General features: G+C 37.8%; 1 protein-coding gene across 1 annotated transcript in view; it reads left to right on the top strand.

Annotated features, from left to right (window-relative positions):
• The first annotated feature begins 211 nt into the window (after positions 1–211).
• Slc41a2 (solute carrier family 41 member 2) overlaps positions 212–19,141 on the top strand; it is a 66,664-nt gene continuing 47,734 nt past the window's right edge. The window contains exons 1-5 of the mRNA XM_090328546.1: positions 212–960; positions 4,285–4,392; positions 9,246–9,317; positions 10,276–10,420; positions 13,767–13,913. Coding sequence (XP_090184672.1) covers positions 403–960; positions 4,285–4,392; positions 9,246–9,317; positions 10,276–10,420; positions 13,767–13,913 — 1,030 coding nt within the window. The 5' untranslated portion in view covers positions 212–402. The remainder of the gene's footprint in view (positions 961–4,284; positions 4,393–9,245; positions 9,318–10,275; positions 10,421–13,766; positions 13,914–19,141) is intronic.

Raw genomic sequence — 19,141 nt, 5'->3', positions numbered from 1 at the left:
GTTCAGCTTCAAGGCCACATAATGTAATGTCAGTACCTTAGGTTTAGTTTAAAGCATAGTTTGTACTTTGAGCAATGAAAATGTAAGTATAAGGATGGTCAATCTGATGTGTGTGTGTATTGGTATGGTGCTGGCTCAAAAAAGCTAGTGCCCAGCCAGTGTTCTAATATTGAGCTACATTCCTAGCCCAAGTAGTTTGATTTTTAAATTTTTAAATTTTTTTCTCTTTTTTGCAGATCCAATCTGTCTGTGGAACTTATAGACATCTTTTAGTAGTGGCATCATTTTCTGTACAATGAAGTCAACAACTTTATTTAAGCAAGTGTTTGCATGGTTCTGACTCATCTGCAATGGTTCACGAAGCTTGAGATCTGAGAATACAGGAATTTCAGTGATGACAATATGACTAATAGCAAAGGAAGATCTATTACTAATAAAACAAACGATGGTCTAAGTAGTGGAGGAGGTTTGGTAGATTGGACTTTAAATTTAAATACAATTCAATCTGACAAGTTCTTAAACTTAGTGTTGAGTAAAATGGTCCCAGTAATTTACCAGAAAAACCAGGAAGATAGACACAAAAGAACAAATGGCATTTGGCCAGATGGATTATCAAATGCAGCACAGACTTTGAGTAACCGATCTGAGCAGCACATGGAATATCATGGTTTCTCTGAGCAGTCTTACCATGGCAATAATGGGCATGCACCTTCAAGCTGTAGCCAGAAGTACGACGACTATGCCAACTACAATTACTGTGATGCAAGGGAGGCTTCTGAAAGCACTGCCATGTTACAAGAGGAAGATCTATCTAGTGAGGGTGGTGATGATGTCATTGTGGAAACAACTCCCAAATTACCAAAGGAATCCAGTGGCATCATGGCATTGCAGATTCTTGTGCCATTTTTGCTAGCTGGTTTTGGCACAGTTTCAGCAGGCATGGTTTTGGATATAGTTCAGGTGAGTTTATATCTTTAATGGCACTGTCTTTTGGTCATTCTAATCCTGATTAAAATGCTTTATGGAGGTTTTGAATCTCAAACATTTTTTTTTTTAATTTTTGCAGTATCAGGCCTAGAACTCAGGGCTTCGTGCATATTAGGCAAGTATTCTGCCATTGAATTACATCTCCGGTTCCACAAAGCTTTTTGAAATTTGAAATGATTGATTGGAGGCTGGGAGTTTGACCTAGTGGTAGAGTGCTTGCCTAGCATACGCGAAGACCTGGATTTGATTCCTCAGTACCACATACATAGAGAAGGCCAGAAGTGGTGCTGTGGCTCAAGTGGTAGAGCTCTACCATTGAGAAAGCCCAAGGACAGTGCTCAGGCCCTGAGATCAAGCCCCAGGACTAGCAAAAAAAATGAGCATTTGATGATACTATATTGTATACATATACCAAAATTCATTATTCTTGTTGGTATACTATTAAATATTAATTTTTTTGCCAGTTCTGGGGCTTGAATTGAGGTTTGGGCACTGTCCCTGAAATTCTTTTGCTCAAGGCTAGCAGTCTACCACTTGAGCCACAGTATCACTTCTGGCATTTTCAGTTTCTGTGGTACTGAGGAATAGAACCCAGGACTTCATGCATGCTAGGCAAGTACTCTATCAGTAAGCCACATTCCAAGTTCAATAAATATCCTTTTAAAACATCTTTATACACTTAACTACTACTTTTTTTTCTTTTCTTTGTCAGTGGGTTGTGGGGCTTGGACTCTGAGCCTGGGTATTGTCCCTGAGTTCTTCAGCTTAAGGCTAGTGCTCTACCACTTGAACCACAGCACCACTTCCACTTCCTGTTTTCTGGTGGTTAATTGGAGATGAGTCTCAAGGACTTTTTGTGCTTTTTGTGCCTGGGCTGCCTTTGAACCATGATCCTTAGATCTCAGCCTCCTGAGTAGCTTGGATTATAGGCGTGAGCCACGGGTGCCCGGCTTTTAACTATTACTTTCATAGTCTCATAGCTTAAGAAAAAATGAGGGCCCTGGAGCATGGCCTAATGGTAAAGTGCTTGCCTATCATGCATGAAGCTCTGGGTTGAATTCGTTGGTACAATATACACAGAAAAAAAAAAGCTGCAAGTGATGCTGTGGCTCAAGTGGTAGAACACTAGCCTTGAGGGAAGCCCAAAGACAGTGCTCAGCCCTGAGTCCAAGCCCCAGGACTGGCCAAAAAAAAGTATTAGACTATATATACTTATTTGCAATTTTGTAGATACTTTAAAACTGGTTCCAAAGTTTGTACTGATTTATACCAACTATAATTTTTTTCTTTCTTTTTTTTTTGGCAGTCCTGGACCTTGAACTCAGGGCCTGAGCACTGTCCTTGGGCGTTCTCAAGGCTAGAACTCTACCACTTGAGCCACAGCACCATTTCTGGCTTTTAGTATGTGGTACCGAGGAATCGAACCTGGGTATTCGTGCATGTTAGGCAAGCACTCTACCACTAGGCTAAACTCCCAGCCCAATTTTTCTTACTTTTAAATGACATTGGATACTTTTATTTATTTATTTGATGCTAGTATTGGAGCTTCAATTCAGACATAAGTGCTGTTCTTTAGCTCTTTTGCTCAAGGCTGGAGATCTACCACTTGAACCACAACTCCTTTTCTAGGTTTTTTCTGGTTAACAGGAAATAAGAGTCTCTAGACTTTCCTGTCCAGTTTGGTTTCTAACTGTGATCCTCCTGAGTAACTAGGATTACAGGTCTGAACCACCAGACTTGGCTTAAAATTGTATATTCTTGATATCTTTCATTTTTTGCCTAATGGAAGAAGTACTATTTATACATTATATACTATTATGTATTTTTATATTTTATTGTTTTATATAATATATATTATTTTGAATAGAGGGTACGATGGTAGTTCATGTTCTTTCCACATAGATTTCTAGTTTCTTTCACTATTAAATTATGCCTTATGTGAGAAAAGCTGTCTTTTCTATTAAAGGTTGCTTAAAAGTTCTTGTTTCAGCCTGGTGGCTTGAAGCCTCTGAATAAGCAACTTTTTTGGTTTTTGAGGTTTTTTTTTTTTCCCCAGTCATGGGACTTGAACTCAGGGCCTGGGCATTGTCCTTGGACACTTTTTTCTCAAGGCTAGTGCTCTCTCACTTGAGACATAGCACTACTTCCAGCTTTTTCTGTGTGTGGTACTGAGGAATCGAACTCAGGACTTTGTGCATGTAAGGTAAGCACTCTACCACTAGGCTATGCTCCCAGCCCTGAACAAGCAACTTTTTAACAATATATAATGTAGAAGAATTTTAGGCCAGGTGCTGGTAGCTCACACCTGTAATCCTAGCGATTCAGGAGGCTGAGACCTGAGGATTGCTGTTCAAAGCCAGCCCTCGCAGAAAGTTCATGAGACTCTTTTTTTTAAATATATTTTTTATTGTAATTAATAGAAAGGTTACATGATATTTGCCAGATAAATGGTGCCTTAATTCCCACACATTGATACCCTTTCACATGTCATGGTCCCCATTTCCCTCCCCCCCCCCATGAGACTCTTATCTCCAATTAACCACCAGAAAACCAGAAGTGGAAGTGGCACTGTGGCTGAAGTGTTATGTTAGAGTACTAGCCTTTATCTGAAGAGCTTAGGGGCAGCACCCAGGCCGAGAGTTCAAGTCCCTTGACTGACAAAAAGAAAAACAAAGCCCCCCCAAACCAAAAAAAAAAATCAAAGAAACAAACAAAAACTCCAGAACAAGTGTTGTTGAGTACTGGTGGCTCATGCCTGTTATCCTAGCTATCCAGGAGACTAAGATCTGAACATCATGGTTTGAATCCAGAAAACTGAATTCATCACCAGAAGCCTAGAGTAGAACTATGGCTCAATTGGTGTAGCACTAATTTTGCTCAACAGAAGCTCAGAGACAGTGCCCAGGCTCTGAATTCAAGTCAGGACTGGCACACACAAACCCCAAGTATTAAAAATGTAGCTCATTGGTAGAGTGCTGGCCTAGCATGTGCAAAGCACTAGGTTTGATCCACAGCATGACAAAAAAGAAAAAGAAAAGAGTTCAGGCTGATGTAGCATGTGGATATAGAATGGCAGCTGTCACTCCAGTTGAGTTTTCTCAAGTAACTCAGAACTTCAGAGGTCAAGAGGTTGAGATGAAGCTGAATGTTCAGTAGTTAAAGTTACCTGTATAGCTATTCAGACCATGGATGCAAAGTTTGAAGAAAAAAAAAAGCACTATAATTTTTTAGAAATGTCTTTGTTTTAAGCATTTAAAAAAAAGACTGTCAAACTTTTTTGTTTTTGTGTTTTTACAGCATTGGGAAGTATTCAAAAATGTAACAGAAGTTTTTATTTTAGTTCCTGCCCTTCTCGGTCTCAAAGGGAACTTGGAAATGACACTGGCATCCAGATTATCCACTGCTGTAAGTTTTCTCCTACCTCACTGTATATCACTCACACTAGTTTCTCTTTAAGCAGAAGAGCTTGTGTCAGGAAGAGGTTGTTTTCCTGCCTGAACCTAGGACTTTTGCTAAGCAGGTCTGACTCACAGTACTCTGAAGCTCTCAAGGTTGTAAACGGAGTTTTATAGGCTTTACTTTATCACTTGACAGAGTAATATACTTGCTCCTTTTAATTCGAAGCATTCTACCAATTACTGTCATGTTTAAGCTAGCGGGTAAGGCAGATACTAAGATTATCTGGTTCTTAAAAGACTGAAGTACTGGCTCCAATTTGTATGCTTTCTCCCTTAATTGACTTGAGTGCCTTTGTAACCTGTACATACCTACAGTAGCAGAAAGGTGAAATTTTGCTATTATCAGATGGAAGAACTTGGCAGCAGATAGAAATTTATGGGAGAACCTCATGAGAATAAACCCACCAATCTGAGCATAAATTCTTAGCTGTAGAATTCTCCATAGATATAGAAGATATCCCCTAAGGGCCAGGTTAAAATGCAAGAATTGCTAGCCAGAAGAACCTGATGAGGAGCTGAGCTGCTCTGCACTGTGGAAGAGAGTCTCATTTGAGGCAAGGAGAGTTAACGGTCTGTTAGAAAGAATACTCAGTAATAGTGGGAAGAACATTGACCGTATCCAGAGTTACTAGAGCATGTTATTGACACTGTCAGTTTGTAACAAACAGATGTGGAAAGAAACAGAGAAATGTTACCCAAAAGCATCATTTATATCTAGCCAATGCAAAGTGACTTCCAGTGGGCCTGATGTTGAGTTTAACAATCATTCCAAGCCACTGATATAATAAATATGTTCAAATAACTAACGGGAAATATGTTCAGAGTTAAATCATTACTTTTTTTTGTCAGCCATGGGACTTGAAATCTAGGCCTGGACATTGTACCTGTCTCTGAGCTCTTCAGCTCAAGACAGCACTCTACCACTTTGAGCTACAGTGCCACTTCTGGTTTTCTGGTGGTTAATTGGAGATGAGTCTCATGGATTTTTTGCTTGGGCTGACTTCTAATTGTGATCCTCAGATCTCAGCCTTTTGATAGCTAGGATTACAGCTGTGAGTCACTGGCTTCCAGCTTTAAATCAGTATCTTAGTGGGTGAGCAGTCATTAGTGTCTCTGCAATATACTGTACTCTTCCTACTACTTTAAGACTAATTTAAATTATTGCAACATTCATCAGATCATATCCTCCTCTGATCACTTTACAAAGTCTTGGTATCTCTGGCTAAGCACCATCAGGTCAACTAATCTTGTAAAAGTAGAACTATCAAAAGCCTTTAGAAAAATAGCCATGCTTCTCCCTCTCCAATTCTGAAAACACTTGAGTTCATATCATCCTTAATTACCAGACAATTGAGTAGACAGTACAGGTTTTACATGACAGGAGGCAAAAAGCTGATTATCTGTGTCTTGCCCTAATCTCACCCCAATCTCAATACTTTTCCCCCCCAAATGATAATTTAGGTCAGTTTCTCTTTATTATTACTTTTTAAATCTGCTTCTAAAATTCTTTTACACTATACACTGTTGTAATTTGAAATTTTAGATTAAAAAATTGCTTATTCAGAGGCTTCTCCATGTGGAAGGCACATAGAGAATGTGATCTTCATTTATACTACAGATAGGTTTAAAAGTTGAAAGTTATACTGCCTGTCTGATTTAGCTCAGAAGATAAAGCCATGGTATGTACTGCAGTTATGGAATTAAATAGAGGGAATAAAGCTTACACAGATGTAGGTATGTTGCAGAAGTAAGGACCAGTGGCTGGAGAATCAGACAAATGACCTGAAGCTCTGGAGCAGGGCTGTAGGTCTGTCATAGGTCTGTCATGTGTGCCTTGCAGCAGAGGCTGGGGGCCTGTCATATCTGACTTCCTATCACAAGCAATGGTTTCTGCTTGCATTATGAAAGCAGAAAATTCTAGTCATTTACTGCAGCCTACAGCTGGAGAGGCAGGCTATTTTTTCCATATATTTTTATTGTAATTAATAGAAGGGTTACATTATATTCACCAGATAGAAGGTGCATTATTTCACAAACACTGATACCCTTTCTCATGTTTTGGTCCCCATTTCTCTCCCCCTACCCCCACCCCTCATCTTGTTTTCCCCCCTTCCCTATCCGATTTCAAATAACCAAATATGCGTATATATAACATATATCAGATAACAAGGTGAAATACTGTAACAATATGAGACAACCAAAGGACAACAAAAGAGATGAGAGATAACATAGTACATTAAAACACTCACTCATATTATGGCTTTTGTTTCTATATGCTGAAGGTACTTTCATTTAGCATCATCCTATATGGCCTTATGTATCTAGGTTTTGTTCTATTGTAAATCTCTGCCAGGAGATTTACTGATTATGACAAATGAAAGAAACCATTGAGCCTCTGTTCCTTTGAGTCTGGCTTACTTCACTTAATATGATTTTTTTCTAAGTCTTTCCATTTCCTTTACAAATGGGGCGATGTCATTCTTTCTGACAGCAGCATAGAATTCCATTGTGTATAAATACCACATCTTGTTGATCCCTCATCAACTGAGGGGCATCTGCATTGGTTCCATATCTGTGCTAATAGATAAATAAATAGTGCTAGTGGATTTAGTATGTCCTTGTTTCTGGACAATTGGGTAAATGCCACGTAGTGGAATTGCTGGATCATAGGGGAGCTCTATGTTTATGCCAACTAGTGGAATTGCTGGTCATAGGTCATATGGTCATAGGTCATATGGTCATAGGCCATACTGCTTTGAGAGGCAGGCTTTTGAGGAATATAGCACCAGACCTTAGCAAAGGCCAACAGTGGTGATATCAAGTAGATTTTTGACACAGCAGCATCCCTACATCATACTATTCACTCCACCTTCCTGGATTACTTTCTAACCCTGTTAGCTCATGAGCAATTCTGGAGTGTTGACTTCTTGTACTCTATGTGATGGCATATGGAATCATCTTAGATTGCTTCCTACAGCTATAGATATCTTCCTAATAGTTGCTTAAAAATAACACTCATTTTTCTTGTGCCTGTTTCTTAAACTCTAAACCTAAACTAGGTTCAGTTTCTAAACATCTCTTACACCTTATCACTCACTTAAGCAGAGCCCAAAGCTATTAGAGCTTCAATAATTTATTTCTGGGCATATATACATATATATATATGTATATATGTATATAATCAAGACTGCAAAGCAATTATTCTGAAATAGTGAGAAATCTCACAATTTGCATTTAGTGGAGGGGACTGCAGAACAGATTTTTTTTTTCCAAGTTGACAAAGAAAATGTTGAGGGCTGGGAGTTTGGCTTAGTGGTCAAGTGCTTGCCTAGTATGCACGAAGACCTGGGTTCGATTCCTCAGTACCACATATATAGAAAAGCCAGAAAGTGGTGCTGTGGCTCAAGTGTTAGTGTTCTAGCCTTGAGAAAGCCCAAGGACAGTGCTCAGGCCCTGAGTTCAAGCCCTAGAACTGGAGAGGGGATAGGGAAAGGAAAATGGGGACAAAAACATGAGAAAGGGTATCAATGTTTGTGAAGTAATACACCTTCCATCCGGCGAAGATAATGTAACCCTTCTATTAATTACAATAAAAATATATTTTTAAAAAGGTTGAGATACCACTTACTCTGCTTGATTGAATAGTCTGCTTGTGGGAAGAAAAAAACTACCCAGAAATAATAATCTTTATCTATCTACTTTTTTACCCATTTGGTTGTAGGCTTTAAAATTTTTTTTATTTAAAGAATTTATTAACATTGATTTTTATATCATATTTCAAATGATGTGTTTAACAAACAAGTATTGGAGGCTTTTTTTAAGCATTTGAAAATCTTTCATGTTAAAATAGACGAATAACTGAAATCCAATTCAGTATTAAATGTTTGCTAATGAACATTCATTGCCTTCTTTGCCATTCATAGCTGGATTAGAAAAACTTGGCAGATTTAGATGAATACTTTTTTTTTTTCTTTTTTCTTTTTTTTGCCAGTCCTGGGCTTGAGCTCAGGGCCTGAGCACTGTCCTTGGATCTTCTCAAGGCTAGAGCTCTACCACTTGAGCCTCAGCCCCACTTCCGGCTTTTTTTCTATGTATGTGGTACCGAGGAATCGAACCCGGGTCTTCATGCATACTAGGCAAGCACTTTAACCACTAGGCCAAACTCCCGGCCAGATGAATAGTTTTTGAATCCAAGTAGATGTTGTTCATGGAGCAACTGATTATATTAATAATAGCCTTGTTTTGGAGAATATTCTTGACTTTGGTGGAAATATGTATACATCTTAATAGTTGAGGTACATGATCAAAATTTATTTGTGTACTGAATGTATTTTAATTGCTAACAATTTTAGTCATGATTCAAGAATTATTTATGTTCAAATTGCTGATATGTTTATATCTTGTTTTCTGGTCAATAAATTTTCCAATTAAATTAGTTATTTTATAACATGGAATTAATGCCAGCAGTTCAAGATTATGTAACGAATTTTACTGGGCCTCAGTCACAAATTAGGCATGTTAGAATGGTGGCTGATGGTATTAGTTCTAAAACAGCTCAGCAAACAGATGGGTAATGGTAACAGATCCACTAGTTGCTGAATGCTAGTTAAGTGAAAAATAGTCTCAGCCATGCTCAGTGTTAGATGCCAATCTTGTAGTGGAGTAAGAATTATATTCAAAGTATAATTTGCACTTGTCAGATTTACTGATGATTCATTTTACACTTTAAAATTTCATAGGATATTTAAATAGCAGATAGCACAATATTACAGCATTCATGGAATATATCCTTCTTCACAGGTAAACATTGGGAAAATGGACTCACCCATTGAAAAGTGGAACCTAATAATTGGCAATCTGGCATTAAAGCAGGTAAATAATGGAATATTTCTTTCTTTCTTTTTTTTTCTGATTATGGGACTTGAATTCTGGGCCTGGGCATTGTCTCTGAGCTCTTCAGCTCAAGGCTACCACCCTACCCCTGAGCCATAGCACCACTTCCTGTTTTCTGCTGGTTAATTGAAGAGACTTACAGACTTTAATGTCCTGGCTGTCTTCGTACCTTGATCATCAGATCTCAGTCTCCTGAGTAGCTAGGATTATAGGCATGAGCCACTATAGGTCTCAGTGTTCATGTGGAAAAGGAGTAAATTTTAGTGCCTTGAAATTTACCAAGTAATTATTTCAGGAGACACCAAAATAATGATTTAATACCATAAAAAAGTGAAATGAGCCATGCACCAGTGGCTTATGCCTATGATCCTCGCTTCTTAGGCCATAGTTCAAAGCCATCTGAGGTCATAGTTCAAAGCCAGCCCAGGTAGAAAAGTCCTCTTGAAACTCTTACCTTCAATTAACCACTCAAAAACCAGAAGTGGCATTGTGGCTCAAAGGAGTAGAGAACTAGCCTTAAGCAAAAGATCTCAGGGACATCTCCCAGGCCCTGAGTTCAAGCCTTCCCCCTGCCCGCAAAGAAATGGTGCCATCAATGGCTGTTTCTGGCCTCTGACAGTTATTATATTTCTAGAAACTGGTCAAATTCTTCCAAGCATGAAAAAATTCACTCTATAAAATAGAAAAAATATACAGAATACATCATAACTAAATATAACCCAGAATTTATGTTAATATTTATATAAACAACTATTTAACATCTTATTACTACCTTATTACTTTTATGGTATTTATTTTGGAATGTTACTATGTTGTTCAGAATAGTTTCTTAAAAAGGTACTTTCTCCTGACTTCTTGTATGTAATGCTCGCATAATAAAAATTGTACATGTTTTAAAAATCAGTAATTGATTTGGATTCTATCAAAATATTTTCAGGTTCAGGCAACAGTGGTTGGGTTCCTAGCAGCTGTGGCAGCAATTGTACTGGGCTGGATTCCAGAGGGGAAATACTACCTCAGCCACTCCATCCTTCTGTGCTCCAGCAGCGTGGCGACCGCTTTCATTGCATCCCTTCTGCAGGGTGAGCAAACGCCTCCTGGCTGATCTTCCAAGACGATGACTACTTCTATTTAAATGGTTCTTTCTGACTAAAGTGGCAGAAAAAAATGTTATTATAAACTTTCAAATCTCATTTCAGATACATTTGCATTTTATTACTTATAAAATTTTCTGGAAACAGACTTTTTGAGACTGACTTCTGGCTTTTGGCACTCCTGTATCATTTCCAGATGAGATCAGAGAATTTGTTTCTATAAGTTAAATTCCTCTAAACCTCCTTTCTGGAAATTGTTTAGGGTATTTATTGGCCTGTCAATTAGAATGTATGAATTTCTATCTATCAAACAACTTTAAAGTTTCAGGTTTCAGTGAACAAACAAACCATAACTGCCCCCAAACCCATTAAATGCCTCCACTGTTTCTGTGGCATTACAAATATATCATACTGTTGACTATAATGGTAAAGAATAGGAGCTTTAAAAACGATTTACATTAGAACTTCTTAGATAGGTTCTCCCCCACCTCCTACCCAAACTTCTCAGCTAGATTATTACTCTTCTCTCCCCAAAAACTTTGTTTCTTTTTGGGGGCAGGGCTCACTATGAAACTCAGGCTGGTCTTGAACTCACTGTCTTTCTACCTTAGACTCCCAAATGCTGGATTACAGATGTAGGCCATTACACACTTCCTCCCTCCCTTCCTCCCTCCCTTCCTCCCTCCCTCCCTCCCTCTTTCCCTCCGTCCCTCCCTTTCTCTCTCCCTCCTTCCCTCCCTTCTTCCCTCTACAATCTCTGTCTCTGTCTCTCTGTCTCTCTCTGTGTCTGTGTCTGTGTCTCTGTCTCTCTGTCTCTCTCTCTCTCATCTCTATCTCTTTCCTCATTCTCATTACTGGGGTGGTTTGAATTTAGGACCTTGTCCTTAGTAGGCAGGCTCTCTATCCCTACCATTTGAGTAAATTCCTAGTCCTTTTTGCTTTAGTTATTTTTCGGATTGGATCTTGTGCTTTTGCCTAGAATGACCTAGGACCAAGATACTCCTACTTATACCTCCCATGTAGTTAGAAATATAGGCGTGGGTCACCATTTTTGGCTCATTCTTTGAGATGTTTTCTTGATAACTTCTTGCACAGGTTGGCCTTGAACTGTGATCTTCCTGACATCTGCCTTCCAAGTCACTGGGATTATTGAACTATTGTGGATGATTCCTATTTTTCTTTATATACAGTAGACAACTAACTTCTCATGGATAAAAATGACAAAGGATTGATTCTTATTATTTTACTGTTACAATCTTCTTGCCATTTTATTACAGTAAAGTTAAAATAATCGATCCTTTCAAAATGCTTGTTTTCAGCTATAGGTCCATTTTTCCCCCCTGGCATTGGGGTTAAACTCAGGGTGTTTGTTTGTCTGGTTCTTTAACATTGGTGCTATACCTTTAGCTTTGCTTTTTGCTAGTTCATTGGAGGCATTGTCTAGGGAACTTTTCTGATCAGGCTGGCTTTAAATCATGATCCCCTGGATCTCAGTCTGAGTAACTAGGTTTACAAGTGTGAACTACTGGCACTTGGCTCTACATAGATCTCTAAATGTACTCATTTGGAAAATAACATTTCTCTATAATTACATTTTGTTGGATTACTGTTGGAATTTAAAAACTTTTCCACTATTCTAGCTATGCTTTTCAATGGTATTATAAATAGTAAGACAAATGATTGAAAAACCTTCCAGAATACAAGATGTGAGGACATTATTTGATGTAAAAGAAAAATTCTTTTACATTAAAATTTTACATTTTACATTTAAATTTAAATTTTACAGATTGGGTTTTGTAGGCTAGAGTAAACAAAACAAAACAAAACAAAACACTCTGGTCTAGAATGACAACCTATAGGACTTTTAAGCAAGAATTCCCCAAGATCTCCCCAAGATCTCGGTTTTATTATCTGCAAACTGAGTATGCTGGGATAAAAGCCTTCGCAGTCATTTTATTCTCAAAGGATGGTGATCTTTTTTCATAGGTTTATTTGTTGACTTATAGTTAGCACATAAGTGAAATAAACATTATATATATATTTTGCTAGTCCTGGGCCTTGAACTCAGGGCCTGGCCACTGTCCTTGGGCTTTCTCAAGGCTAGAGCTCTACCACTTGAGCCACAGCACCATTTCTGCCTTTTTTGCTATGTATGTGGTTCCAAGGAATCGAACCTGGGTCTTAATTGCTAGGCAGGCACTCTACCACTAGGCTAAACTCCCAGCCCAACATTATATTTTTAATGTTCTGTGTCCTCTTCATGGACTTGTTGGCATGAGAGAATTTATATTGGGTTTGATCATTTTCTCCCATTTGTATAATTCAAAATATTCAGATCCAAATGTCCAAGTATATAGTTACATTTTTCTCTTCCTTTGCAAGTTTATAGACTGAAATTTTAAGTTGAAAGACTATCTTTCCAAAGACTATTTCTTTTTTTGAAGATGTATTTTTAATCATAATTAATAGGTTTACAGTTATATTCGCCAGATAGAAGGTGCATTACTTCACATTGATACCCCTTCTCATGTTTTTGTCCTCATTTCCCTCCCTCCACCGCCTTCCCTCATCTTGTTTTCCTCCCTTCCCTATCCTATTTCAAATAAGCAAATAAACATATATACAATATACCTCATAACAAGGTAAGATAATGTAACAATATGAGAATAACCAAGGGAAACAAAAGAGATAAGAGATAACATAGTACATTAAGAACAATAATCACAAATTATATGGCTCGTGTTTCCATATTCTGGAAGTCCTTTCATTTAACCTCATCCTATATGGCTAAAAGACTATTTCTTCTGTTCTGGTTTCTAGTGTTCAAAATTTAATTACTTCCTATTTTTTAAATACATTAACATCTTAAAAAATAAAATAAAGCAAGCATTTCTGTACCAAATGTGAACAAGTAGGTTTTTATTGGTCTTCTCAGTTACTATGCACATAAATATAACTCATGTTACACTGATATTTCCGTGCCATACCTGAGGGTTAAAATTTAAATATTTGGGTTTGATATACGCATATTTTACATCTAAGGTAGTATGCACATTGCTAAGTTCAAATTTTTAGTTTTAATATAATTTTATAGTAGCTTTTACATTATAAATGAGACACTGAACTTTTCAAATCTTCCATGACCTTGCCTTGGAGTTTGTGGAAAGGCATCTGGCCAAAGCATTACAGTAAAAAGTACCCTGTTTGCTTAATCAGCTTCTTTGAGCTGAATAACTAGAACTGACGTGCTGTTTGTTTAGTCTATATAGTTCACTATTGGGGGAGTGATTTTCTGAATCATAGCATTAAAAGTAATAGACCTTATTTCTTTTAGGAATAATAATGGTTGGAGTTATCGTTGGTTCAAAGAAGACTGGTATCAATCCAGATAATGTTGCTACACCCATTGCTGCTAGTTTTGGAGACCTTATAACTCTTGCCATCTTAGCTTGGATAAGTCAGGGTCTGTACTCATGTCTTGGTAAGTTGACTTTTAATTATGTTTTATTCAGAGTCTCTTTAAATAAATATTATTGTAGCAGTGTTCTGGATTCCATTTTCCAATGAGATATTTTTTTCCCCTTGTCAGAAACTGATACTAATATGTCGTCTCATGGCAATTAACAAAAGGGGAAAAAACACCATCCAAATGATCCTGAATTCTGTGTGAGTTTGGACTTATTATGTGTGTAATTCCTGTTGAATGCAGATAGAGTGTTTGTAGAGTCTAATGAATTGCTCTAGTGCAAATTTATATTGTGAGACAGCTATCAATGACACATGAATATAATTATGCTTTCAGTTTTTTCGGTGGCAAAAAGGAAAATGAAAACAAATATACAGTAACACGGGGCATAAAACAATAGAGTTTACAAGCCAGGCCAAAAGCAAACATCTATTCATATTCTTATTTCTATGAGTTCCATATAGATATATGAAACTAATACTTAGTTTGAAGAAGAGTTTCAAATATGTGTTCTTTATCAAAAAAGGCTGTATTTGACATCCTAAATCCCATGATTTTCTACACCTTTGGATTGTCAAAGGAAGTTTCAGTTAGTGTTTAAAATTGCTTTAAGGTATTTAATGTGTAGCATAAAGACACTATTCAGTAAGGCTTGAAGTATATGTTCAGGGAACCTTTTTCTCACAGGAAAGGTAAAGATGCATTCACTTGAGGTAAAGTACAGCGCTGTAAGTGGTAATGGTCTAAATATAGGATCTTGTCATCATAGCATGGCCTTTTATCACTGTACAGTATACAAGAATGATGTGTGTTCAATGCATCAGGCTAGCACTCAACTCCTTTTTTTCATACCCAAGATGAGGGTTACATTATTAAAGAGATAATCTTCAATCTACTCTAATTTTATTTTATGAGTAATAAACTGATTTTTCCTTCTCTAAATTATTATATTATTTAAATATGAATGTTGAAGTATTATGGGGATTGGAATATTAGCTTATGGCTAGTCAGTGAATGTGGCTGTTCTTATGCATTCTACTCACCACTCAAAAGCAGACTGGTGGACAGTTGAAGTGCTCACTGTGTAAGAACAGGCTTGGGACTGAACTAGAGACGAATGCCTGTCATCAATGTGCCGATCCTTAAGGAAAGCTAGTCAGACATTTTCACTGCAGCTTTCCCTAGCTTTTCTAGTTAGATAAGTCTTTCCTACTGTGAGGAAGAGATAAGAAAAAGAAAGGGGAAGAGGAAGAGGTTTTCCCCAACATTATAGAAAAGCTAAAAATTCAGAAATTCTGTGGCTTGTCCACAGAATATTAAAGTAGGATGAGGGAACTGGCTGGGTTTAGTGGCTGATACCTATAATCCCAACTTATTCAGAAGTAGAAAGTTGGAGCACTGAAGTTCAAATCCCACCAGAGCAAAAAGATTCTCATCTCAACAAATAAGTTGGGCACGGTTGGCCCACACATCTAGTCTCAGACCCATAGAAAACATAAATAGGATTGATATTCAAGCCTGCCTGATTATAAACATTGAAACCCTATTTCACAAATAACTAAAAAGCAAAAGAGGCTGAGAGTATAGTTCAAGTGGTAGTACAGTTACATAGAAAATGTAAGGCTGTGAGTTCAATCTCTAGTAATAGTGCCCCCCCAAAAAAGAAAGGAAAGAAAAAGGATGAAAACTTTAAAACCTTGAAAAAGGAAATTAAAGCAGAACTGAGGAAATGGAAAAACCTCCCATGCTCCTGGATTGGAAGAATCAATATCGTGAAAGTGACAATCTTGCCAAGGGCTATCTACAAATTCAACGCAATACCCATCAATATCTCAAGGTCATTCTTTAAAGAAATAGAAGAGGCAATCCAAAATTTCATATGGAATAATAAAAGATCCCGTATAGCAAAAACACTTCTTAGCAGAAAGAACAGTGCAGGAGGAATTTCAATACCAAACTTTAGACTCTATTACAGAGCTATAATTGTCAAAACAGCTTGGGACTGGCACAAGAACAGGCCTGAAGATCAATGGAATAGAACTGAAGACCCAGATATTAAACCACAGACCTATGGCCACCTAATCTTTGACAAGGGAGCCAAAAAAATAGAATGGAAGAAAGACAGCCTCTTCAACAAGTGGTGCTGGCAGAACTGGTTAAGCACATGCAGAAAACTAAAGTTAGATCCTTCTTTGTCACCCTGTACTAGAATTAACTCCAAATGGATCAAAGACTTGGAGGTAAAAGCTGACACTCTGAAAACTTTACAAGAAGGAATAGGAGATACACTAGACCTCCTTGGCACAGGTCGAAACTTCCTTAATAAGGACCAAGCAGCATAACAAATCAGAGAAAGGCTGGATAAGTGGGACTGCATTAAACTGCAGAGCTTTTGTATGGCAAAGGACATAGCTAGTAAACTAATTAGGAAGCCTACAGAATGGGAGAAGATCTTCACCAACCATACAACAGACAAAGGCCTCATATCTAAAATATGTCAACAGCTCAAAAAATTGAATCAATCCAAAACTAATCTCCAAAGTAACAACCATCCCATTAAAAGATGGGCCAAAGACTTAAAGAGAGTCTTCTCTGAAGAAGAAACAAAAATGGCCTATAGACACATGAAGAAATGCTCAACATCTCTGGTCATAGAAGAAATGCAAATCAAAACAACTCTAAGATTCCACCTCACTCCAGTTAGAATGGCCAGGATCAAGAAAACTAATAACAACAGATGCTGGAGGGGATGTGGCCAGGAGGGATTACTACTACACTCTTGGTGGGAGTGCAAACTCGTTCAACCACTATGGAAAGCAGTGTGGCAGTGCCTCAAAAGACTAAACATAGAGCTCTCCTATGACCCTGTAATTCTACTACTTGGCATCTAGAAACAATGACATACTAAACCCACTAGCACAACAATCTTCATTGCAGCACTATTTACCATAGCAAAGATATGGCACAACCTAGATGTCCCTCAGTTGATGAATGGATCAACAAGATGTGGTATTTGTTTTTTGGTTTTTTTATTGCCAGACCTGGGCTTGAGCTCAGGGCCTTAGCACTGTCCTTGGATTTTCTCAAGGCTAGAGCTCTACCACTTGAGCCTCAGCACCACTTCTGGCTTTTTTTTCTATGTTTGTGGTACCAAGGAATTGAACCCAGGTCTTCATGCGTGCTAGGCAAGCACTCTACCACTAGGCCAAACTCCTGGCCCAAGATGTGGTATTTGTACACAATGGAATTCTATGCTGCTGTCAGAAAGAATGACATTGCCCCATTTGTTAGGAAATAGAAAGACTTAGAAAAAATCATATTAAGTAAACTAAGCCAGACTCAAAGGAACATAGGCTCAATGGTTTCCCTCATTTGTCATAATCAGTAGAAACCTTGGGTTCTCCTAGCAGAGATTTGCAATAGAGCAAAACCTTGCTACAAAAGGCCATATAGTATGACGCTAAATGAAAGGATCTCTAGGATATAGAAACATAAGCCATATAATGAATGATTGTTGTTAAGGTACTATGTTATCTCTCATCTCTTTTGCTGTTCCTTGGTTATCTCATATTGTTACAGTATCTCACTTTGTTACCTGATATATCAGATATATTTGTAATTGGTTATTTGAAATTGGATAGGGAAGGGGGGAAAACAAGATGAGGGGTGGGGGTGGGGGGGAGGGAAATGGGGACCAAGACATGTGAAAGGGTATCAATGTATGGGAATTAATGCACCATCCATCTGGCAAATATCATGTAGCCCTTCTATTAATTACAATAAAAAAATATATGAAAAAAAAGAAATGGAAAGTTGGTGGTGGTCTAGAAATAGGTTCCTTGTGTGCATTAAAATAAAAGTACTATATTCTAATGACAGACTTGAGTACTTAATTGTTATTATTTGTAACACATTTCTCCATTGTGTGCTAGATACCATACTATCTGAGCAGTTGAAAACACAGAAGAAAGAGTAGCTGGACACTAGTGGTTCACACCTGTAATCCTAGCTACTCAGGAGGCTGAGATCTGAGGATCTTGGTTCAAAGCCAGCCTGGCACAAAGGTCCATGAGACTCTTATCTCTAACAAGCCACCAGAAAAATGGAAGTGGTCCTGTGGCTCGAGTGGTGGCATGGTAGCCTTGAGCTTAAGAGCTCAGGGACAGCATCCAGGTCCAGAGTTCAAGCCCCATGACCAAAAAAAAAAAAAAAAAAAAGGTCAATTGCTATAATTAGTCATATAGGGTGCATACTGATTTTTTAATAATGCATTGTCTAAAATTTCTAATATTTTCAGCATTATGTACTGATACATTAATACTTTAGCTGGATAAAGGATTATAGTAAAATTGAATTAGCATAATTTTGAAAAAAATATTATTATTAAATATTACTTGGGATTTTGTGGGGAGGTTTTACTTCTTAAAGCTGTATCAAAATAACTCAAGTTGAATGAACTAAAATAGGCCTTTTATGTGTCATCTGTATGAGTGGTTCTCCCAAAGGGATTGTTTTTTTTTTTTGGTCAGTCCTGGGACTTGTCCTGGGCCTGGGTACTGTTCCTACCTCCTTTTGATCAAGGTAAGCATTCTTCCACTTGAGCCACAGTGCCACTTCTGGCTTTTCTGTTACTTAATTAGAGATAAGAGTCTCATGGACTTTCCTGCCCAGGCTGGCTTCAAATTATAATCCTCAGACTTCACTCTCTTGAGTACCTAGTATTACAGTCATGAGCCATGGTCACCCAGCTCAGGATTTTTTCCCCCAATGGGTTACAGATTGACTTCATAGCATTGTTCAGATGGCTAGGCATTTGCATTTTGAACACAAGGGGGCCTCATAAGATCACCACTTGGATGCCTGAAATTTTCATTCTGAATACAAAGATTCAGAACAGGCATATTTAACTTCTAAGACTCTGTTCCTCTTTCTGAGAAGCCTAGAAACAGAGTTCAATTCCTGAACTATATTGAAACTACTTAGCAATGTTTTTAAATAGAGGATTTATTGGTAGCTGTAGCTTTTGTTACAGAAGCTGTGCATTACATAGCTCAGTGTACTGGACAATAAGTTTCATGAAATCAGTTCATCAAGAGATATTATCATAATAAATATATACACACCTAACATCAAAGCACCTAAAATATGCAGCTATTACTAACAGATTTAAGCGGAGGAGTTAACAATACAGTGGTGATAGTACTAGTAGAGGACTTCAATACCCCACTTTTGACGATGGGTAG

The sequence above is a fragment of the Megascapheus bottae genome, chromosome 2 (genome assembly GCF_031878675.1).
Source record: "Megascapheus bottae isolate mThoBot1 chromosome 2, mThoBot2.hap1, whole genome shotgun sequence".
NCBI classification, from domain to species: domain Eukaryota; kingdom Metazoa; phylum Chordata; class Mammalia; order Rodentia; family Geomyidae; genus Megascapheus; species Megascapheus bottae.
Note: the sequence above shows the minus strand (reverse complement) of the source record. Positions and strands in the feature narration are given on the sequence as shown.